Source organism: Desmodus rotundus, chromosome 1 (genome assembly GCF_022682495.2).
Source record: "Desmodus rotundus isolate HL8 chromosome 1, HLdesRot8A.1, whole genome shotgun sequence".
NCBI lineage: Eukaryota > Metazoa > Chordata > Mammalia > Chiroptera > Phyllostomidae > Desmodus > Desmodus rotundus.
The window spans coordinates 98,438,923-98,463,068 of NC_071387.1; the positions used below are offsets into that span (position 1 = coordinate 98,438,923).

General features: G+C 51.2%; 1 protein-coding gene across 1 annotated transcript in view; it reads right to left on the reverse strand.

Annotated features, from left to right (window-relative positions):
- The window catches only part of LMF1 (lipase maturation factor 1), a 115,521-nt gene that overhangs the window by 43,301 nt on the left and 48,074 nt on the right, over positions 1–24,146 (reverse strand). Inside the window, exon 3 of the mRNA XM_053927753.1 lies at positions 17,470–17,618. Coding sequence (XP_053783728.1) covers positions 17,470–17,618 — 149 coding nt within the window. The remainder of the gene's footprint in view (positions 1–17,469; positions 17,619–24,146) is intronic.

The following is a 24,146-nucleotide window of genomic DNA, read 5'->3' on the forward strand; positions in this document are numbered from 1 at the left end:
ACCAGGCCTGCAGTGAGGCCAGGGGCGACAGCACATGGATGCCAGGGGGGCGACCCCTTTCCTCACGAGCACCTGCACACCACGGACAGCTCTGCCTGCAGTGCCTCATTTTGAACAAACACCTGTTCTACCACCCTCGGGGTCCCTGCCTGCTCCTTTTCCACAGAGGAGACGCCTCGTGGACCCTGGAGCCCTGAGCACTAATGGGTGGCTCACAAGTGTACAGGGACAGGCCATTGCTCCCACGAGCAGGCGTGGTGTCTGGTGTGCCTCTCGAGGTGATGGGGAGGTTGGGCCAGTGGGGGCCAAGACACCCTGGATTCTGCCCTGACCTGAGTAGCATGCTGCTTCTCTCTGTGGGAGCTGAGCAGGGCCCACACGGCCCCATGTGCATCTTTAACAGGTGAGGGGGACCCCACGTCTCAAAGTGTGCGGTGACTGCTGCATTTGAGCGGCACTTTTAGCACCCCGCGTGTTATGTTAGCAATCACAATGACTGACCTGTCTCCATATTTGAAGGCCCCAGCTAGCTCAGTGTCACCACCTGGCCCCACTTCTTACTCTCCAGCATCAGTTCGGTGGTGTAGGTGCTTTCTGACCCCAAGGTGCAATAAAATAAAAACGGACCATCTACACCCACGACGGCAAGCGTGTGTCCACACAGTTAAGTACCAGCCAGTCACAGGACAGCGCTTGGACTGTACCGTGTGGTTGGGGAGATAAACAGATCACTGCAGCCACGTTTTGTGGGGTTTCACTCTGCCTCCTCTCAAATCCTGGAGATGCTCCGAAAACTGCCATCGTGACACCTGCCTGTGACAGGCAGGCTGTGAGGCGGGGCTGCACAGCGTGGGTGGAAGGAATTGTCACAGGTCCTCGGAAGCATTTAGGACTCCGCGACCTTCTAGGCCACCAGCAGCGGCTGTCTTCCTCCTGAAGGCGGTTCTGAGACACGCGGCTGGAAATGGAGACACAAAGGCGGTGCTGAGGAGCCGAGCCCGGAGCCTGTGCGAGCGGGGGTGGGGGCGCTGCAGCTGGGGGCCATAGGTCAGCACATTGCGGACGTCGTTTCCCAGAAATTCCCATGCTGCCCCCAGGCAGGAGTCCGAGGTCTGGTCTCCCGAGCGCTCCCGCAGGAAGGAAGAAAGCCCCTTTCTTCAGCTCTGCCCACACTAATGCAATAAAACAAATTGGGATAATTGCTCTCCTTGGGGAGTGGGGATCCCAGGACGGGTCAGGCTGGCCGAGGAAATGACAAGGACATCCGCTTGATTTGGGTCTTCACGGGACATGCTGCATTCTGACACTTATTTCATTACATGTAATACGGTTTTACTGGAGGTAATACGATTCCAAGAGCGAGCTCCTGATTTCAAACTCATTTTTCCTTTAGTGACTTGGCTCCTTATTTTCTTTGCTAAACTTTCAGTGCCTCCTGGGGCTGGAGCCTCTCTGGGACATGCACAAGTGGGGCACGCTAACAAGCAAAGAGCTCTTATGGTCACTCTGGGTCACCTGTTCCAGTCGGTCCCTGGGCCTCCATGGGGAAGAGCAGAAATACAAGTGCAGACTCGTTGAACTTCTGGGTCAAAGCGTCATCTCAGCTGGAAAAGTTCCTTCCCATCAGATGGATGCTTGGACCTCAGGGTGGGAGCTGTGAGGTCCATGTGTGGCTTGGACACTGAAGCAGCAAGCAGCTATGGCCCCAAGCAGACACAGGTGAGCATGTACTCACTGCCACTCTGCCAGCAAGTATCAGAGCCTCCCCAAGTCCCAGCAAAAACCTGCACAGGGCTGGCTCCTGACTGCGTCCCAAACATGACCCGTCGAAGAGAATGTCAGCGGTCTGTGCAACTGCCCTTCTCTCCAGTGCTGGGGTGCCCAAAGGCTGGGGTGCCCACAAAGCTCTCCCAACATCAGTACGACCAAGCCCCTCACTGTCCCCAAGGTGTGCGGAGTTTGTGGGGCTGCACCTCCGTGATCGTTCCATGTGAAAAGCAAACTCACGCTACTCTCTGAAGTCTGAAGGGTGAGCTTCAATTTACACAAAAAAGAAAACACCAATCTTTAAGTACTCAGTGCAGTGTGTTCTGGCAACTGTATACAATCAGATACCTAGTACCTTAAGCAAGTTACAGATTTCAGTCCCATAGAATGTTCTCTGGAACCCCTTCCAGGCAATCCCACGCCCTACTGGTCAGAAAGCTGTGCAACCAGGCCCAGCTCTGCCTGCTCTGGGGTCCCACCCAGACCGACTCGGGCCAAGGTGCTCTTGCCCTGGGTTCCGACAGGTCATGCTGGGCATGCTTCCTGGCTCACCTGTGTTGTTGCTACATCAGAAGCTGGTTCCTTTCCTTCTACAGTGGCCTGTAGTGTGAGTGCATCACAATGGACCCTTCCTGCTGATGGACATTTGGCTGTTTCCCAGGTCTGGCGTTTATGAATAGGGCCGCCACGGATGTGTGTGACCTGTGTGGACACAGATTTTCATTTCTCGGGGGCAAATTCCCAGGAGGGGAAGGCTAGCTCACAGAGCAGGCACAAGTGTCGCCTTGTAGGAGGCCGCCAGCTGTTCTTTAATGCGATTGAACCATCTTACAGCCCACCGGTGACGAACCCCACTAGGAACTCCAGCCCCTGCACACTCACCAGCACCGGGTGCTGACAGGGTTTTAAATTTGACCCGTCTTGTGGGTTAAAAGCTGTCTCAGAGTTTTCATGCACTGTCTCCATTCTTGTATCTTCACTTGTAAAGTACATTCAGGTCCCACGTTATTATTCATGATTTGTATGTTCAGGATGTTAATTTTGGGTTGGACTATGCATTGCTAATATTTTCCCCAGTTTTTGACTTACCTACTCATTTTCTTAATTGTGTCTTTTGATGATAGAAAACTTTAATATCACTGAAGTACAATTTATCAATTTTTTCTTAAATGATAAGAAAACATTTTTCCTTTTTTTGTGTGTCCTGTCCAAGAAATTTTTGTCTGCCTCAAAATAACGACATATGTTATTTTGAAAAGTATTATGATTCTGGCTTCTATGTTTGTAAAAAAAATACTTTCCTTGCCCTACTGATTTGACGTAGTGCCTTTGTTGGACATCTACTGAGTGCATGCATGTGAATGCATTTCCGGGAGATACTCTCTCATGTTTTCTCCTGAGAACGCCATGGCTTTGCTTTTACATTCGGGCCCGTGATGTATCCCAGACCAGAGTCCGGTATAGACGGGGCCGCAGTCAAAGCTCGCTTTGTTTTTCTGTAGATACCCAATGATTTCAGCGCTGTTTGCAAAAAGTGCCTTTCCCTCACCCACCGCTCCGATCCCTCAGTTTAATATCCATCCGCAGTGGGGCTGGGGCTGTTTCTGGACTCTGTTCTCTCCTGCTGATCTGGTTTTCCAGCTCTGATCAATACTATACTTCAGTTTTAAATTAAGCTGTAAAATCAGGAAGTGTAAGTCCTCCAACTTTGTTCAAGATTCTCTGTATTTCCATGTAAATTTTAGAATTGACATGTCAATTTCTCTAAAAAAGCCCCTTGGGAGTTTGATAGGAATTGCCTTTTTTAAAAAAAAATTAAATACTTTTGAACTTTATTGTTGTTCGAGCACAGTTTTCTGCCTCTTCCCCCCACCTGTTCCAGACATCGCAATCGCCTTGAGTCTGTGTGTAAATTTGGGTGAAATAGACACATCTTAACAACACTGAGTCTTCTGACCCCCGAATGCGGTATAGCCCTCCATGTGTGTAGGCCTGTTAAATCCCTCTCGGCGATGTTCTGCTGTTTCAATGTACACGCCTTAGATCTCCTTATTCGGCTTTATTATGAGGTGTTTGGGGGCTTTTCATACAACTGTAGACTGTCTTTTCATTTTACTTTCTAATGATTTCTTAATAGTATATGAAGCGCAATTATTTTTCCATTGACCTTGTGAAATGCATGTATCCATTTGCTTTCTTTATTCCCCTGCATTTTTCAAACACAATCACGTCTATGAGTAACAGTTTCATTTCTTTTTCTTGCCTTATTGCACTGAGACTTCCAGTACAGTGTTGAAGAGCAGAATGAGGAACAGACATCCGGGCCTGGTTTCTCACCACATGCCAAAGCTTCACCCTCACCCCGAGGGCCCAGCGTGAGCTGAGGTTTCACAGATGCCTTTGTCAGGCTGAGGATTCTGTCCAAGACGGTCAGGAGTGGGTGCTGAATAGTCTCATGTGCTTTTGGGTTTGTTTTTTTTTTGCATTTGAGATGATAAAATGGTTCTTCATCTATATTCTGTTAGTATAGTGAATTGCATTAATTGATTTTCAAATGTTAAAACCACCTCGCATTCCTGAGACAAACCACACCCTTTTTTATTGCCAGATTCGATTTGCCGGTATTTTGCAGAGGGCTTCTGTGCCTTTGCTCATGAGGGGTATTAGTCCCTATTCTTCTTTTTCTGATGTCCTCATCAGGTTTTGGTATCGCTGTTATACTGGTCACATAAAACAATTCGGAAAGTGTTCCCTCCTCTGCTATTTTCCACAAGAGTTTGTGTAGGTTTGCTATTACTTCCTCCTTAAACATTTGCTGGATTTCACTGGTGAAGCCATCTGGCCCTACGCTTTTCTTTCTGGAATGGTTTTTGATTACAAATTCAATTTATTTAACAGGTATGGAGCCACTTAGATTTCCTGTTGCCTTTTGTCTCAGTCTCGGTAAGCTGCATTTGTCCATTTCATCTAAATTGTTGAATTTATTGGCCCAAAGCTTTCATAATGTCCCAGGCGACTCTTTATGGCAGGATCTCGGATGCAATTACCAGTCGTTCGAGGGAAGTGTTTTCTCACAGTGCCCTTCAATCACAGCCTGGCTGCAGCTCCCAGCTCTGCTGAGTTCTGACCTGAAAACTATAGTTCCTCTGGGCCTGTATTCTCTGCGTTTCAGATGCGGCTTTGTGTCTTGTGTTAACAAGACAGTAGGACAGTGTGCACGCAGGGAGCGTCGCAAGGCCCCAGTGAGGGCGCTGAGCCCGGTGTGAGCACGGAGCCGTGGGCGGCACAGGTGTTTAGCAGTCAAGCCTCTGCCGATTAATGCTGGGGACTTGAAGCTGCCCGCGTGGAAAATGCACCGGCATCTTGTCACTGCTTTCTGCAGCCTGTAGGTCACTCGGGGGCCACTGAAATGCGTGGACAGAAACGCTAATCCTCACGTCAGCTTTTGAGAGGCGTCAGAGGCTCTTGCTCATGCCCCAATTTGCCATGTCTTGATTCTTTGTTCCTCCTCTTATGTTGTGTGGAAAAAACCCCCGAAACAAAACAAAAAACCCAGCTTCTATGGAAAGCAGCCTCACAGGACGATCTGATCATGAAATCTTAATTGGGCAGGTCATGATGCGCAGTCGAGTCCCAGGCACATAACTTTTTCCAGTGAAAGGCCTATCTTCACCCTAAGCAAGCCCTGCCGTCATTTCTGTGCATCGAAGTCCACATAACCACCCTCGGAAGGGCGCGCACCTTCCTCCCTGACCTGCAATCTATCCCGCCTTGCCTTCCCCCAGCCTCATGCGGTCTCCCTGATTTCAAATGCACACATGAGGCTGTGACACTGTCACTCTCTGGAGCCCTTGAGATCTTGCTCCCTGGCACAGGTCGTCAGCTTGGCTCAAATAAACTCCTATAGAAATTCTCTACAGGTTTGAACTTTTCTTGTGTCAACAGTCATATCCCTCCACTTAGTTCACATAAAAACGACCTGCTCCCACATAGCAAATATGCAACTTGAATGAAAACTGCTAATTTTAGCTGTGGTTTTGCTCAATAAGAATTGAGGGCACTAGGTCTTTAACTCTTAAAATATAAAGCAATAATAAAAATAATTTACTATCAGCAAGACTGCAGTACGAGATGTTGGAAGGACCGCAGACAGAACATGCAGGAAAACGAAAGCCACGTTAACATGCAGTGCAAGCAGAAGTAGCTGCGTCGAGGAGCCGTGTCCCCCACAAGGGCAACGTGTCAGCGGTCAGGTGCCCGGCGTGGGCTCTCCTTACTACCGACTCTGAGGAGCGTCTGGGCATCAGTTTTTCACTTGCCGTTGTTCGGGTTTGCATGTTCTCTGCAAGGTGATGCTTATGCCAAAGCAGGTTCCTATGGGAAGAGGGAGATGGCAGCAAAGAGCTCTGCATATGTGTTGCTGCCAAACCTGACAGCCCCTTGCACACGCCCCCAGACGGAAGCCAGGCAGAGGGGGCGGAGAGCTGGAGAGAGGGAGGTGCAGAAGAACTAGGCTTTGCTTTCTCCTTTCTTGGGGTGGGGCAAAGTGAAACCGCGTGGCCTCCCTTTGGTACTGTCCAGGTCTGAGAATTCCCAGCAACAAGGGCACTGGCTCAATTCCCAGAATCTTAGCAATTGAGAGCTCTAAACCCTCAGAGCACACAGTTCATCAGCCTACCACAGCATGACATAATCAAGCGCAGCTTCAGCTCCAAAAGCACCGCGTGGAAAATCCATTGTCTGCTCCTGCCCGAGAAGCCCAGGGGGTCAGAAGCAAAGGGCTCTGGGCTTTGGCAACAGGTTTCTGACGTGCTCTGGGGTAAAAACTTTGGCTGGTATGAACGCAGTCACACACACACACATATCCTGTCTTTACAAAAATTGAGATTAAGAAAAAAGTGAAAAAATTTTTAAAAGCATAAAGACAACCTATTTTTTGGACCATAAGACACCCCCAGGTTTTAGAGGAGGAAGATAGGAAAAAAAGTTTTGAAGCAAAAAAACGTGGTAAAATATTTAATAACATCCTTTAAAGCAGAAATCCTGTAGTGTGCCAGGTAAGCTACATTCAAACTGTAAGATGCACCCCCATTTCCCTCCCAAATTTTGGGGGGATGCGTCTTATAGTCTGAAAAATACGGTACTTTAAATATGGTGATTCAGACACCCATGTGTCTGCAAGTGAAAGAGATTCTGCATTCTAATATAACTGAAATCTATGCATTTAAAGCAGAAAATTGAGCCTAAAATCGGAGAAACACTCCAGAGCTCCCCCCTGAAAACACCTAGTGTGTGTTTGCCCCATCCCAGTGGAAAGGCACAGGTGTGTGCCCTGAGCGGACCTGTGTCTTTGTTCTGAGGAAGGAGGCTGGACGGGGTCAGCTGGGCCCACAAAGCCGCTCTGTGCCGCCATCCCAGCAGCTTGAGGTAGGAGGACAGGGACACAGGAGCTTCTCCACCTTCTCACGCGAGGAATGCGGTGACTCCATGCTGCTTACAGCTGGCTTCAGGGTGCAAATTCACGAGGCCCGGAGCTGCACAGAGGGAGCCGAGGGGACACTCTGGTGCTGCGTGAACTCCAGCTCCAATCCAATCGTGTCAACGGGGTGACCACCTTGCCTCCACCAGCACCATGCGGTGAGAGTTTGGAGCCGTCACAGCACCTATGCATTAGTGGGCACCAAAAACTAGAGCAGCGGAAACAGGACATCCCACCTCACACAGCCCAGGCCCACAGCTGGCACAGGGAGCCGGGTAGGAAGTCGCATCCCGTGGGCCTGTCTCAAGCTGCAGCCTCTGGCCAGGCAGATGGTCCTTCCAGGCCGTGAGGGCACATGGTTTTTATCTGGCATTCAAGGGAAGGACTCGGGGGGAAATCTGGCTCTGGGTGGGTCTGCTGGGTGGGGTCTGTTGCTCTCCAATTCTGCCCACAAAGAGATGTCTCTGCTCCCCTGAAGCCCCCTGCTGCTGACCTCTGGCTAGATTTCAAAAACAATTCGTCCTGCCCTGAAGCGTGTGGCCAAGGAGCTTTGAGGATGTGCATGCTTGCGGGACCCTCACCCCATCAGCACACAGGACTTTTTCATCGCCCCGCCAGTTCTAACATGCCCCCTGTGCCCCAGTCAGCCCCCACCCTAAATCCCAGAGGCAAGCACTGCCCTGCCTCTCCCGGCTCGAGAACCTCCTGCACAGGCTCGTGTGGCGCACAATCCGTCTGTCTTCTCTCATTCGGCAGGATGCCTGTGAGGTCATCCAGGTCTGTCACAGAGCGAGGAGTATTTGCTCCTCTTCATGACTGAGTGGTTGCCACTTGGGGGGGCGTTTTGCATGGGGTGTCCGCTTTTCCTCCTGTTGAGGGCCTGTGGTTGGCTTCCCGGGCTCGGTGCACGTGGATGCTGCTGCTGAGAGCGTGTGCGTAAACGGTCTTGTGAGCACATGCTTTCATTTCCCTCGGGTGATTGTTGACAGTAGAAATACTGGGTGGTTGAGCGAGAGTAAGGCTACTTTTGTAAGTAACTGCCAAGCTGTTTCCCCCAAATGCTGGTGCCATATTACATACCCACAGGAGGACAATGCAGCAGAACTCTTCTCGTTCACATCCTTGCTGTGATGGACTTAGTATTTGTGACCTCCCCCAAATCATGTGGAAGCCCTGACCCCCCCGGTGTGGCTTTATTTGGACTAATTAAGGTTAGATGAAGTCATAAGGGTGGGGACCTGATCCGACAGGATTTATACCCGTACTAGAAGAGCCACCAGAGCTTCTCTCTGCGTCAGCTGAGGACACAGTGAGAGGGTGGCCACCAGCCGTTCAGGAAGAGTCCTCACGGGGCACAGAATTAGCCGGAACACTGATCTTATACTTCCAGCCCCCAAACTATGAGAAAATGAATGTCAAGCTGCCCAGTCTGTGGAATTTTGTTAGAGCAGCCCCAGCAAACTAAGACACGCTCCAATACTTGCTTTTGCCAGCCTTTAATTTTAGCTAAGTCTTGTGGGCACGCAATGGTACTCAGTGTGGACTTACTAGCATCTCCCTAACAGCCCACGAAGCTGAGCGATTTTTCAAGTGCTTGTAACAGCCATTTGTGCGTCTTCCTTTGTGAAGTGTTGAATTGTTTTTACTATTGAATTTTTTGGGGTTCTTTATGCATCCCGCATAGAGGTTTTTAGTCAAATATAATGGTATTGTGAATATTTTTCCCCAATCTGTGACTTGCCATTATCAATGGTGTCTTTTGAAGAACAGATTTTAATTTTGATGAACTCCAATTTATTCATTTTTTAATTTTATGGTTCATGTTCTCACACTGTGCTGTAAGAAATCTTTGCCTATCCCAAGACTGTAAAAACATTCCTTTATGTTACCTTCCGGAAGTGTTCCATGAAGCAGTTCTGTGTTTGCAGTCCATCTCAAACTAATCGTCTGGTCTGATGGAAGGGTCGGGGGTTGTTCACCCCTATGCAGATAACTAGGCAATTTGTTGAAAAGACTTTTCTTTCTCGGTTAAATTGATTTTGTGCCTTGTCCAAAAATAACGTGACGGCGAGTTCAAGGTGGGACTGTTTCCAGAATATCTGATACCTCACTGGTCAGCTACCACCCTGTGCCTACACCGCGCTGTCTGGACGACGCGTCTCCTGGGAAGTCTTGGACAAGTAGTGCTACTCCTACAGTTTGACTCTTACTCAAAAATTGTTCTGGCTATTCTAGGTCCTTGGCTGTTCATCGATCTCTAAGAAGAAAATCCTTCTAGGATTAAGTTTGGGGTTGCACAAACTCTCTAGATCAATTTGGGGACAACTGACAGTTGAGCAGCATTGAGACTTGTGACTCACAAACATGGTCTATGTGTCTAAGTCTCTAATTTCTCTCAGCCATGTTTGGTAGCCTTCGGGGTACAAGTGTTATACGTCTGTTAAAATTTCCTAAGTGGCCCTGATGCTGTGATTCAGTGGGTTGGGCGTAGTCCCACAAACCAAAAGGTTGCTGGTTCCTGGGCTGCAGGCCAGGTGTCCGGTTGGAGGTGTGCAAGAGGTAACCAATCGATGTTTCTCTTGCACACTAATGTTTCTCTCCTTTCCTTTTTCCCTCCCTTCCCCTCTCTCTAAAAATGAATAAATTAAAAAAAATTCCTAAGTAGTTTATTGTTTGGGATATTATTATTTTTGCTATATTTTAAACTTTCCAAAATTTTGCTAGCATAGAGAAATAGTATTTTGCATACCGACCATGAATCTTGCACTTTGGTTAAATTCATTCACTAGTTATAAGGACCCTTTGATCCACATACACGACCTTTTCGTCTGTGAATACAGATTATTTTCTCTCTTCCATTCCAATCTTCAGGGTTTCCATTATTTTTTCTTGCTTTGTTGCACAAGCTGAGATCTTCAATACACTGTCGAATAGGTGTGATGAGAGTGGACAGCCTCGCCTGGTTCCCAGTCTTATGGGGAAAACATTCAGTCTTGCACCATTAAGTGCAGTGTTAGCTGTAGGTAGCGTATATACTTATCTTTTATCAGGTTGAGGATGTTTCCTTCCATTCCCAGTTTGCCAAGATTTTTAAAAATTGTTTAATTGTGTTTAATACCTTCCCTACCTTGGGATGATCATATCACTTTATCTTTTTCTCCCTTACTCTTGTATTCTGTGAATTATACTAATTCGTTTGTGTCCAGCCAATCTTGGGCTCTGGGGAAAAGCCCGTGTGGCCTTGATGCATTATGCTTCTCACGCACTGCTGGGCTCATTTGCTGGTAATTCCTTAAGAATTTCATGTCTGTGCTCTTGAAGAGTTGGCTCTGTAACTTCCTTTTCTTTGCCAGCCTCGGAAAGTGAGTTAGGAAGGGTTCCCCTCCTTTACTTTCTGAATGAAGTGTATAGGATTCCTACAGTTTCTTCCTTAAATATTTTATAGAACTCATCAGGAAAGGCTTTTGGGCCCGGAGTTTTCTCAGTGGGTAGGTGTTTTTGCTTTGTCTATGTTAATGATTTCAATTTATAGAACTACTCAGATTCCTGTCTCTTCCTCTGCTGGGTAAACTATGTCTTTTAAGGAACATAACCATTTCCTTGAATTACCTGCTCTATGTGCATAAAGTTGTCATATTATTTCTCTTTAACTTTTTATTTTGAAAAATTCTTAGACTTTAGAAACCTTGGAAAAACAGTCTGGAGTTCCTGTGTACCTGTTGCTATTAATTCAATACTATTAAACTATCAACCTTACTTGGATTTCACCGGTTTGTCCATTAATGTCCTTTTTGTAACAGAGGCAATCCGGGTGCCTCATTAACTGTCACGTCCCCTGAGTCTGACAGTTCCTCAGTCTTTAATTGCATCGCGTGACTTTGATAGTTAAAAATTTTGGTCAGTGAGACTTCATGGCTCCCCTCCTCACACAACCACATCAAGATTACAACTAAAATATAAAACAACCATCACTCAGAACTGTCAGAAGTCAAATGGAATGGGAGTCTGACAACTACGGATTTAAGAAACCAGACAGGTAGGAGGGGCAGATATGTGGAATAGGCAGGTCTCACATCCTTGTGTGGTGAATAAAAATTTGGGAGGGATATCTCAGGAGCAAGGAGTCACAACCACACACCAGGCCCCCCAGCCCAGGGTTCCAGTGCCAGGAAGATAAGTCCCCACAACTTCTAAAAACCAGCAGGGATTGAGTCAGTGGAAGAAATTTCTAGAGTCTCAAACAGTTCCTCTTAAAGAACTCACATGCACACTTACTCAGACTCACTCCCTCTGGGCTCCAGCACCAGGGTAGCAGCTTGAAAGGCACCAGGGGCACACAGGGAGGACCAGAAGTATTTGGCATCAAGGTGAGAGCTGGAGGACAGCTTTCTTCCAGACAGAAAAGTGGGCAGAGGCCATTGTCCCTTTTCTGAGCCCTCCCCCACAGACCACAGGGCCACAGAGAAAGCAGGTGGGTGGGTGCCATACCCATTGACCTGGCTAACACTGCTTGCCCTGCTCTGGAGATCCCCTCAGACTCCATCCCACCCAAACTGTTAACTGTGACTTTTCCATATGAATGGCTGGTCTTGGCTGATGCTTCACAACTTCCTAAATCCTATCAAACAAGCAACAGCTGGCCTCAGTGAGCCCCCAGCCCCTGCTCCTCTTGCCAAGTGGCCCAGGCCCAGCACTAGCAGCAGTCAGCCTAGATTCACAGCTTGGCTTCCCCTGGGAATCTCCAGCCCAGCACAGGTAGCAGCATCTCAGATTGCTTTATAGCTCAGGCAGGGTGGCCCCAGGCAGAACACAGGTAGGGGCTGACCTTGCCCTTCACCACTTGGAAAGCCCTAGTGCTTGAGCTCACAGTGGAAACTGCAGACCACATAGGAGAACCACCACCCTGCCTCTGCACAGCTGATCCTCCATGGAGGGTGGAGGTGGGTGGTCAGTGGTCACAGCCAGTCCTTGCAGCTGACTGGCCTGGGTAAATCCCTCCCATTGACATGCCAACGGCAACCAAGGCTCAACTACAAGAGGAGGGTGTACTCAGCCCACATGAAGAGTGCACCTCGAGTACCCAGCTTGGGTGAAAGGGTGGGCTGTGCCATGGGACCCTAGAGGAAACCTACTACATTAGGCCACACTACCAAGACAGGAAGTCATAGCAGCTCTACCTAATAAACAGAAATAAACACACGGAAGCTACCAAAATGAGGAGACAAACATGGCTTAAATGACAGAACAGATCAAAGCTCCAGAAAAAGAGCTAAACAAAATGGAGATAAGCAATCTATCAGATGCAGAGTTCAGAACACTGGTTGTAAGGATGCTCAGGGAACTTAGTGAGGACTTCAAGAGTATAAAAAAAGATCTAGTCAGAAATGAAGGACACGCTAACTGAAATAAAAAACTATTTACAGGGAAACAACAGTAGAATAGATGAAGCTGAGAATCAAATCAATGATTTTGAACACAAGGAAACAAACAAACAAAAAACCCAACAACCATGCAGAACAGTGAGAAGAAAAAAGAATTTAAAAAAATGAGGATATTGTAAGGAGTCTCTGGGACAACTTCAAGAGGTCCATCATTCCCATCATGGGGCTGCCAGTAGGAGAAGAGAAAGAGCAAGACATTGGAAATCTATCTGAAAAAACAGTGAAAGAAAACTTCTCTAATTTGGTGAAGGAAATAGACATGCAAGTCCAGGAAGCAAGAGAATCCCAAACAAGATGGATGCAAAGAGGCCACTCCAAGACACATCATAATTAAAACGCCAAAGGTTAAAGATAAAGAGAGAATCATAAAAGCAGTAAGAGAAAAGCAGTTAGTTACCTGCAGGGTAGTTCCCATAGGACTGTCAGCTGATTTCTCAAAAGAAACTTTGCAGGTTAGAAGGGACTGGCAATGAATATTCAAAGTCATGAAAAGCAGGGACCTACAGCCAAGATTGCTCGACTCAGCAAAGATATCATTTAGAATCGAAGGGTGATAAAGAGCTTCCTAGACAAGGAAAAAATTAAGGAGCTCATCATCACCAAGCCATTGTTATATGAAATATTAAAGGGACTAATTTAAGAAAAAGAAGATCAAAACTATGAACAATAAAATGGCAATAAATACATATCTATCAACAATTGAATCTAAAAAACAAAGCAAACAAGAAGACAGAGACAGAATCAGGGATATGGAGAGTGTTTCAATGGTTGCCAGATGGAACAAGGGTGTGGGGGAATGGGAGAAGAGGTGAGGGGATTAAGAAGTACAAGCAGGTAGTTAGGGAATAGCCAGGGGGGATGTAAAGTACAGTACAGGAAATGGAGAAGCCAAAGGACTTACACACATGACCCATGGACATGAACAATGGTGTGGGGATTGCGTGAGAGAGTTGGGGGTGCTGGGTGGAGGGGGGAAGGGGGGAAAATTGAGACAACTGTAATAGCTTAATCAATAAAAAATCTGCAAAAAAAACTGTGGTCAGTAATTTTGAACAATATTCCTCTGTTGGGTTTTGGCTGATGTTTTCTCATGATTAACTTAGCACAATGCATTTTTATGAGACCGCCATGTAAGTGATGTTGTGTCCTTGGAGCTCCTTCTGTGCACAGAGTCTCCTTCCCCGTACCCTGCTCCGGAATTCTAGCAGGATTACGAGGTGAGAAAAGCCCCACCGCCTTCCATCACCCTCCACTCCCAACAGTCGCAAGGTCTCCCTGCTCTTCCTGCTCCCCTGCCTGTGTCTCCCCATTACCTACCCCCTGCCTTCCCCCTCTGCCTGCCCCCACCTCCCCACAGAGAGCCAGGTAGCGGAGAGGCTCACCTCATGTGTTTCCCTCTGGACCCCCATCCCACACTGTGTGTTGTGCAACATGAAAACAGCTGTGCCATGCACTGTGTCCGGTGTCCAGCTGTTTCCAGAGAGCAGAGTGGCCTGGGCCACCTCTCCACACATGCTCCCCTACCCCTGCTCACATCCCCCCACAACACTGCAGGGGGGCATAAGGGCTGAGTACACAGAAGCCTTAAGGACAGGAGCTGTGCGAAGCCATCGCAGGCTCCCTGGAAGAGCGAGCGAGCAGCCCTTCCGTAGGCACGGAGGCCGTGTGCTGTCCTTTCACTCTGCTCGGCACCTTCACCTGCACAGCCTCGGGGTTCCCTCTGAGACTGAGCTCTGAAAGAGCCCGTCTGCCTTTTGAACCACTGCAAGCTGATAAAAACCACAGCAATCTGTGAATGTTCAGGACTGTTATGCTCTAAGCTGATTCTGTGGCACCAGTTTCGGCCCAGCAGCAGAAGCACAGGGCGCTCCATCCACAGTCACTTTAATATCGCCCGGTCTACTGTGGTTCCTCTCCTCCCAGAGGAATGAACACTTTGCTGCTGGCGCTTTTTTTTGTCAAGTCAACTCTACTTTCTGCTTTCCACCAAAGGAAGATTAATAATATCCAACATACAGACTAAATCAAGTAATTATACCTTTTAGTGCACCTGATAATTTCTTACCCAGCTGGTGCTAACAGTCAATCAAAATGCCATAAAAGGTGTTTTAGAATGTGCTAATGATCCGCTGCACTCTGGCAGGCGTGGGGGGGTTTGTTCAACTCTTGCCATGGCAAACCTTGCACAGAACAGCCTGACAGACCCGCCGCCCAGAGCCCCACACCGCGGCTGCCCGCCACTGGGAGCCCTCACTTCACGTGCCCCACGTAACGGAGCTGCCGTATTCCACTGGGTCCCCAATAAAGGCCTTTGAAACATGTCATCCATCTTTATGCCTTTGAAAGCCAGCTAAGGAGAGAATCCAAAATCAAGTCCTAGATGGATAAGAAACCACAGACAACTAATATTTCAATATTTCATTAAAAGGAACCGTTAGATGGGAAAATAAACTTGGAGGAAGCATCACATCTGGACTGTGTGCAACCTGGACACACAATCACCCCAACGTGGCGTTTTCCAGTATCCGGAGCTACTCACGACTGCCCCTGTCGAGAGCCTGACCAACCAGGCCTGCTCCAAACAGGGTGCTCTCCAGGCTTCTGCTCACCCATCTGCCCCGCTGGCTGGCGCTGCCACAGCCCCTGGGGGCCTGCTCACCATCCCGCAAGTGGACACGATCAGCCACACCGGGCCCTGGCCCTAGGCCTGCTGCCCAGGTGGAGCTGTCCCTCTGCGTCCAGCTGTGCCCTGAGGCCCCGATGCAGTTACCCAAACCACACAGCCATCATGCCGTGATGACAGCTACCTAAGAGGGGGCCTGAAGCGTGCGTGAGTAGGCTCCTGACGGTGCCGGAAAGGACTGGGAGGTGCGTGCCTTTAGGGCTCCAGCTCCGTGCGAAGAGCAGCGTGCCACGCCTCCAAAGAGCGGATGTCCGTCAGTGCTAGCTCGGAGCTCGTGCCACTCAGTTCCTACACAGGGACGTGAACGTCCGAGTGTGAAGAAGGCTGACAGGAAAAGACTCACTCAGGTGAGCTACGGTGCTGGGGGAGAGCGTTACCGATAGCCTGGGCCAGCAGAAAGAGGAACGGGTGGCTCCTGGAGCAAACCAAGCCTGAAACCTCGCTGGAGGCAGAAACGGCACAGCTAAAGCTGCCCTGCGTCAGGCAGGGCTCTTTGGGAAAGACAACAATATCAGGGAAAAGCGAAGGCAGCAGGGGAAGAGGAAAACCAGATACGAGTAGACTGGCCCCACAGAGGAGCCCATGGGCATGAGTGTACAGGAGCTGAGCAGGGCCGCTGAGGACGGGGCAGTGTGGACATCACTCAGAGAGTCGCCAGGAGTCCGAGCCGACCGGAGGGCACGTGACAACCGCTGGCCAGCAGGCCAGGGTGATGAGCACAAACCAGACGCAGGGCATGAGGGCATCACATCAACGACAGCCGCGGAGAGCTGGGAAAGTGCCGCGCTGGGCAGAGGGCACAAGGGAGCACACGCACACAGACGCAAATGCACGAGTCAGAGGGACATTCGATGAGAAATGGGAGAGCCTCGCTGTTCCGTGAGACCTCACCACAAGACACTTACTGCTTACACTGTGAAGAAAGTGACTCTGTGAGAGGACCAGCTGAGCCCGCCCGAGTCAGGGAGGGGCAGGGGGGACTCTGCCCCCAGGAGGGGAGTGCCGGGCCTCCTGCCGGGGATGCAGGGCCTCAGGCTGGGCTGGGGCGTGACATACAGCCGCAGTGCCGGGTCACCGAGCAGGGGAGGCGGAGGACCACCTGGACTGGAAGGGACACAGCCAGCTGTCCCTGTGGGTGGAGAAGCTTACTCTCAGGCAGGTCAGGAGCAAGTTCTCTGCCCCACCTCCCAACAATTCTACAATTTCCTGGGGTTGTGACTGTCCCCCCAGGAAAAACTTAAAGCAAACAGACACTTAGCATAGGTGTAAGACGAGGTTTCCAATGTAAAAGAATTCAGGATTTCATAATATTTTAATTAACAATCGAGATCTTATTTACAAAGGGTAAGAAACAGAAGAGAGTGAAAAAGAAAACAGACAAATTCTCTGTCTGTAGTTGGAAGTCAGAAGAAACTGCGTCGCTCCTGATTTTAAGGCTCAGAAATGTTTCTGAAAAACTTTAAGGCAACTGCTAGTGAGAGTAAAAGCAGGACATGCACTTTCAAAAGCTCTACAGACGACAGAAGCTAAGGAGCCGTAGTTTCCAGGGCTGAGCAAGAGAGTGTAAGGGAAGGAGAACACTTCCCTTACTGCGCTGAGCATGGCACGGACCACTCAGCGGCCACCGCCGGGCCCCAGCGGAGGAAAGGGAACAGCTGAACACACCCCCAAACCCAGTGAGCAGGCATCTGAAAGCAAAGACTAACAGGCAGAGAGAGAGAAGGAAGCCAGCGTGGCTTTCTGTGGTTGCGAATTACAGGTGACACGGTGTCCCTCTTTACTGACTGAAATTGATAGAAATGCTTCAGACATTCCAGAGACCACCAGGAAGGACGGTGAGAAAGGAGGACTGAGAGGCCCCACCCACCCCTCCAGTCTCTGTGTGAAACAGGCAGGTCGTGGTTGTTCCACACAGAAACCGGCCCTGCAAAGGGTCAGGGAAGCCAAGTTTCCAGGGCTCAAAAATAGGCCACTGGACATCACAGAAGGGGGCAGAACAGGCCCAGCTGGCCCGGCCCAGCCTATGTGAGGACAGTGAGGTGAGTGACTCGTTTTTAGCACATTTCCCCCAAAATATTACAAGTAAAAGTTCCACTTACCGCTCCGAGCATGATTCTGAAAATCAGCCACCGAAAGCCCCACAGAACAATCCGGGATGTGGGGGTCCCCCTGGGCAGTCGAGACAGAGTCCAAAGAGGGCACAGGAAAATCCCCAGGAACCCTGTTTCCAGAAGCTGAGACTCCCATCCTAAATGGTGACAGTGAGACAACAAAAGGTCATGTTAACCACAGCGCGACACCGTCTACAGAAACAGCCTCACCAAACTCAGGACAGATGGTGCGGCCGTGGGACTGTGCCGCCCCAGCCACGCCCTCTGTATTCAGACCACTGCCCGTCCTTCTCAGGGCGCTAAGATGTGACACGGCCTCCTGCTGAGCACTCACTGCCCACGGGTATCGGGGTGGCCCCTTCCATTCAACAGGCTCGCGTCTGAGGTCATGGCGTCATGCGCTCTTCCCTGAGGGGCATTCACCGGGACGGGCACTGTGCATCGAGGAGGCCAGAGACCTGCTCGTGAGGCTCTACATGCAAAGCTGACCCTGGTGCCTGTCTGCCCCAGCCGAGGGGGTAAGTCACAGAGAGGCATGGGACAGGTACAGGTGAAACAGCCCTATATGCCCCAGGTAAGGAAGAAAGCCAGGGGGAGTTACAGGTACAGGTGACACAGTCCCTGTCTTCCCCAGGAGAAGGAGGAAGCCATGGAGAGTCACAGGTACAGGGAACATGGCCCATGTCTGCCCCAGGTGAGGGACTATATCTGCAGAAGGAACAGGAACGGGTGATGGTGGCTCCAGGTGAAACCGCCTCCTCTCAGCCCCACACGGGCTCAGTCTGCCATGGCAGGCAGCTCTGCGGTTAGGTGTGAGGAGTGCTAGCCCATTCTTCCTGCCCCACGTGAGAAATGCAGCCGAGTGCAGTGCGCCTGAGTTCTTGTTCTCACAAAGCAGATGGCACTCCAAGTTCTCCTAAAAGCTCTGAGTTGGCCCCCACTGTGCAAACCGCTGCTCCCACTGTGTCCCTGGGATACCAGACACCAAGAACAGGTTTCAGGTGCTTGCAAACCAGGCTCTTCAAAAGGAACCTGCCCTTGACTGTGCGTGTCGCACAAGTTCCCGTTAATAAAATGCCGCGTGAAAGATGCGTCAGACAAGGGTGCTCTCAGTTCCATTTACGTAAAGTTCTAGAATAAGGAAAACCGCTGCAGGTGAAAGAAATCAGAACAAAGCCAGCTGCGCGGGGAGGCGGGGCTGGGGGACGCTGGGAAGACCAGGAGTCTGCGCCTGGTCAGAGAGTGGGTCGCGGGGTGCGCTTGCCAACTCAGCAGAGGCACCTCAGGGTCTGTGCATTTCGTTGTTTAGTTCCTTCCTTGAACACATACAAACCTACGGAAATTCTGAACCCCAGTTGTAAGGCTGATGACAGGTCTTCAGGCCTGTAACTTATTTTGGGGTACATCAAACATTAAATCGAGAAATGAACAGATGTGTGATGAAGCCAGCAGAGCAAAAGACAAACGGTAGTCCAGGCAGGGGGAGCTCACGGGTGTCACTGTGCAGTTGTTTGAAACTCTCTGTGGTTTAGAACTTTTTGTAAGATTGCGGGGTGGGATCCCATTTACTCTGACATGTTCTATGGATTTCTGAAACCCCAGTTCCAAATCAGTAGTTCTTTTGGAGAGAACAGGTCGTTTGCAGCAAAGTGGTGCCAGAGAATGGCATGCCTGACGTGAGGGTGACAGTGACCTGTAACCGCCCAGAAGGGCAGGAAGTCTCAGCCTGAATGGGTGGCTGGCATCAGTGGAGCCACACGCCCTGAGCACGCACTCTGACCTGGGACCATCAGCACGCACTCTGCCCTTGTCAACGGGTAATTCCAGCCCTGGCTGGGGTGGCTCAGTTGGTTAGAGCGTCGTCCCGTAACCAAAGGGTTGCGGGTTCGATTGGTGGTCAGGGCGCATACCTAGGTTGTGGGTTTGAGCCCCAGTTCAGGTGCCTACGGTCCCTGGTCCAGGTGTGGACAGAAGGCAACTAATTGTTGCTTCCCTCTCTCATCCATGTTTCTCTCTCTCCCTTCCTCTCTCTCTAAAAGCAATGGAGAAAATGTCCTCAGGTGGGGATAAAACAAAAAAAGAGAGATACTTCTAGAAGGAGAAAGAAGCCTGGACGTGCTGGGGGGCAAGGCAAGGCAGGCCGCTGGAGCCACATTACCACCGGGCTGCGCTGGGTCCTGTATCACAGCTGTCAGCTGGCGGGAGAGGAAAGCACTAAGCTGCAGGGGGCTCTGGCCAAGGCCGGGGAGGAGGGACTGGATGCACAGGATGCCTCTCCGGTGCCCACCTGCACCCCACCCAGCACTGGACACTTACCCCGACTTCCTTCAGAGACTCAAGAGGGAAAAATGCAGAAAGCATCTACACTACTTTTATGAGATTTCAGACATAGCGCAATGGCTTACTTTGGGTCAAGGACTCCCCGCTTCTTGTTCATAGTTCAGAAGACCTTTGCTTTACAACTTGCTTCAAACCTCTCTTCTTTCGGCCTGGAAAAAGCAAACTTATTTCCGTATGACAATTTATTTAGTTTTTCTCGAGGTGATTTTCATTAACTGTGGACTCATTTCACTTAGGGTGCATTTTACAAATATATGAATTGATGAGCAAGGCTATGCTGAATGTGGAAGTGGCCGAGGTCCTGGCTCTGAGCGTGCTTGTCTGTAGACATGTCCACTCTTTGAGAAAGTACCTCAGAGCCACCTGTTCTGATCCTTCCTCCACTTGGTGGTGAGAAAACCCAGGAACCGAGAGGCCTGTGCCTCACGCAGCCCTGCAAGCGGAGCAGGTGGAGCTGGGGCTCTGGGCAGAGAGCGCCAGGCTGGAACGCCGCCCAGAATGCCTAGAGGAGCTGATGTGCCCCTGCAAGTGTGGGGCCCTCACTCGGCCCTGCAGTGCACACCTGCCTTGCTCACACTCCTGCAAACCCCTTGTAAACTCTAAGACCCCACGTGGGTGAGCGCTTCCCTGGGCGCCAGGCCTGCCTTCTCTAATTGTCACCTCACTTTGCACAGATGTGATGAACGGAATTTTAATATACAGTTTGAGTGACACCGATCAAAGTGATATGCAAATGGCAGAGCCCAGAGACCGTGTAAGTGCCAGGAAGCAGGTGACAGGGTGGATAGGCAAGGGATGGGACGTGCTGTCACCTTAGGGATGTGCTTGTACTGGCAGAGGGTCACCTGGCCCTCCTTCCTCCTGAACCTACTGAAACACTCCTTACCCTGCTGGGCTGCATGGGAGAGCGGACGCCTGAAAGCCAAGGTGCACAGCCTTCCTACTTGGAACCCCTCTGCTCCCACCTGCCCCCTCCTTCCCTGGAGCTGCCGCCTTGCTGGCCACCGGCCCCCCAGCCATCAGCACTCCCTGACACCACTGGGGAGGAAAAAGGGTCGCCTGCAGACCCACCTGCTTCTGCTTTCTTAGCTTGGATCTTGCTGAATTTCAGCAGCTGTGCTGCCTGCACAAGAACACCATTGTTCTCCTCTTCAGCATGGTGGGGAGGCGTCCCCAGAAAAACAGATGCCCAGTGCACTGCTGTGGTGGCTTCCTGTGGCTGAGAGGCTGTCCATGTGCCTGCGGATGGCACGGCACACAGCCCCCTGCCGAGACGTGCTCACAGCTGTGAGCCAGCGCTGACCCCAACGGTCACCAGGCCCCACTAGGTGCCTCTCACAGCCAAGTGCCTTTCGACCTGTGCTCAGAGCCTCTCTGGGGGCGGGACAGAGACACTTGGCAAACACCTACTTAACAATCGTGGTGGGCCTGGAGGGCTCTGCCTCGCTGGCTGTGTCTTGGGGATGCTGCTGGTGTGATGGTCCGCCAGTGGCTTTGGGGGTGACAGTTAGCAAATGCCCACTGGAAGCCATGGGGTATGGGCTACACTTGCCTTTTTCTGGCATTTTCACTTCCATGGCTGCTGGCTCGTTTCATATAACACAGACCAGCCCTGAATGAGTCACGTTTGAAGTTTCCACATAAAACTGAAGGAGAAACACCTCTCGCTGTGAGAGGGAGGAACGGGTGCTCCCAGCCCCGGGCACCTGACAGATACAGCGGCCACCGGGGCAAAGTGTCTAGGCAGCGAGTAGCTCCCCTGTGCATTTTCCCTTTTCCGGGAACAGCTAGCTTGCCCGCTGTCTCCCAGGAGGCCCGCAGACAGGCAGCGGGGTGGGGACCAACCGCACTGGAGGAAGCTCAGGGTCTTCTATCCTGGTCCTGACGGGACAGTGAACCTTCACGCAGTGTTGGCCAGAGCTCAGGGCTGGCTGTCATCCATGGCGCCCGGGTCTGAGGACAGCCACAGCCCCTCATCTTGTGGTCTGCGGGCAGCCTGGGCACCCCACTGGCCAGGGCCAGCCGTGCCTGCATAGACTTGAGAGGTCAGAACAGGCCGGTTCTCTCCTTCTGCTGGTTTGAGAGTTTAAATAAAACTCAGAATGGGGCACATGGCCTGAGTCTGCAGGGCAGTTGCACGTAAAGTCTGAGGAAAAGCCCCATGAAACAGCCTGAATTTGGACTCTCGGCTTCCTGGTGCAAGCTACGACCTGAGGGGTCCCTCACTCCTCTGGCCTAGCCCGGGGGACCTGCTCTGCAAATAAGATTGATGTAAAAATGGCGTCGATGTTTCTTTTCTATCTACTTCGGGGCAAGCGAAGAGTGAAGACGTTTTCTGTTGCAGATCCAGAGAGTTCACCACCGAGGGGCCCGCCCTGTGCCCAGCGACCGCAGCACTGGCGGACGGGTGGGCGGCAGGCGCCTCCAGAATGCACAAGGAGAGCGGGGCACCGCTCTGCTGCTCCTCGACAGGGAGACTCGCTGCCGGTGCTCTGGACAGGAGGAGCAGAGATGGGGGCGCCAGCGGACAGCCTCCAGCCTACAAGGGGGCCCCTGGGCTGGCGCCTTGGAGGCTGCCCAGAGTCAAGAACGACACAGTAGAGGCACCACCTCTGACCAAGCAGGAAAACAATCTGAGACACTGTTTCAGAGGCGGAAGCTGCCCCGATGGCCACTCTAGGAAGAAAATACCAACTGAGGCCTCACACTGCCTTCCTTCAAACTATGATAGTTACTTAGAAAGAGTAATTAAATCTCACACATATGGATCCTTCAGAAGTGACAGCCACCATCCATGTTAGAAGTAGGAACCCATTAGCTGCACGTTCAAATCAGGGAAAATGGAAGAAAAGCGCTTCCCTCCTGACGGGCTGTCACTCCGGCACGGAGCCCCCCCCTCGGCCGCCCGGGGCCCCTAATGATGCTCTGGAGACTACTTGAGCTCTTAAAAAGTTATTTTCTTAATCTTTACGGGTTGTACGCCAGGACGGAAAGTTCTGGATTGGCACACCAGCTCTTGTCTGTAGTCACTGACATGGCAAAGATGAGCTCTGGGAATCAGAGCGCTCCCCTGATGCGGAGGAGGGTGACCCTGCCCGCCACGGATGCGGCACTCTACGCTGTCACAGAGCAGCAGACCTCTGCGGAAAGGCAGAGCCTGCCGCGGCGGGGAGGGGAGGCTCTGGAGAGCCCACGCGTGTGAAGTGAGGGGTACCAGCAAGGGGGCGCGGGGCGGCACCCGAGGGAGCAGCGGCGTGCTGGCCCACTGACTTTGGCCCCCTGTGTTGGTGGATGGTTCCGGGTCCTGCTCACACCTCTGCCCAGGCTTCATGGTGAACATGTGCTGAGGTCCAATGGGCCAGCAATGGCTCCTGGGGAGGGTCAGCAGGGTGGCAGGATGAAGCAGGCAGCTTTGACGTCACTCCCTGGGACACCAGGTGCTGTTCACACCCATCCTCAGAGTACTACAGACAGTGAGAGACCACCACAGACTCTGCAGACGGCGAGCCCAGAGGGCCACCCAGGTCACCCAGGCCGTGCCATCACTAGGGAGGCAGGCACCGACCCCGCGTCACAGGGGACGTCGTGGCCCTGTCTGTGTTCACGAACATGAGGCCTACAGGCCCCGCTTCCTTGTGTGTCTCTGATCCAGGGAAAGTAATTTCTGTGGTAATGTAGGCAGAGCGCATGCTTCAAAGATGTGGGCTCTTCTCACAGCCTTGGGAGGTCTGGCAGGCGCTGAAGGCACAGTTGGTGGAGGGAAGAGCCCTTCTTCTAAGCTGCCTCCGGGTTCAGGCCATGCCTTCACAAACCCTCGCCTCTCCAAGCTGTTCCTGCCACTCTGTGCTCACCCGTGACGTGGCCACTCCGCCAAGCCTCGTTTTAGTTTTACTTGCTGTTACTCAGGGTGCCACTCAAGGAAAGTTGTATTTTGAGAGTGGAATGGTGGCCAAGCGTGGGAGCCCTGCCTGCAGCCTGGTGCATAGAGGAAACACGGCACAGGATCAGGCCTGGAGCGTGCCCGGCAGGGGGCCAGCTGGAACCCCAACTCCCACTGGCACACCGCTTCAGGTAAGCGAGGAAAGGACAGTTCTGTTGCAGTGTCTCCCTGAGAGCTGGGCTGGGGTTGCAGGGGGGCTGCACAGCACGGGGAGCAGAGAGTCCCCAGCACTGTCCCTGAACCAGCCCGTCTGCCCGGCTGTCACAGACGGGACCTGGGAGAGCTGCCTGCTGCCCAGTTACTGCTGCGCACATCGCTGTCGTGACAGGCACGATCTACCAGTGGACTGGGGGAGGCCCTCTCCTCTTTCACTGAGACAAAACAT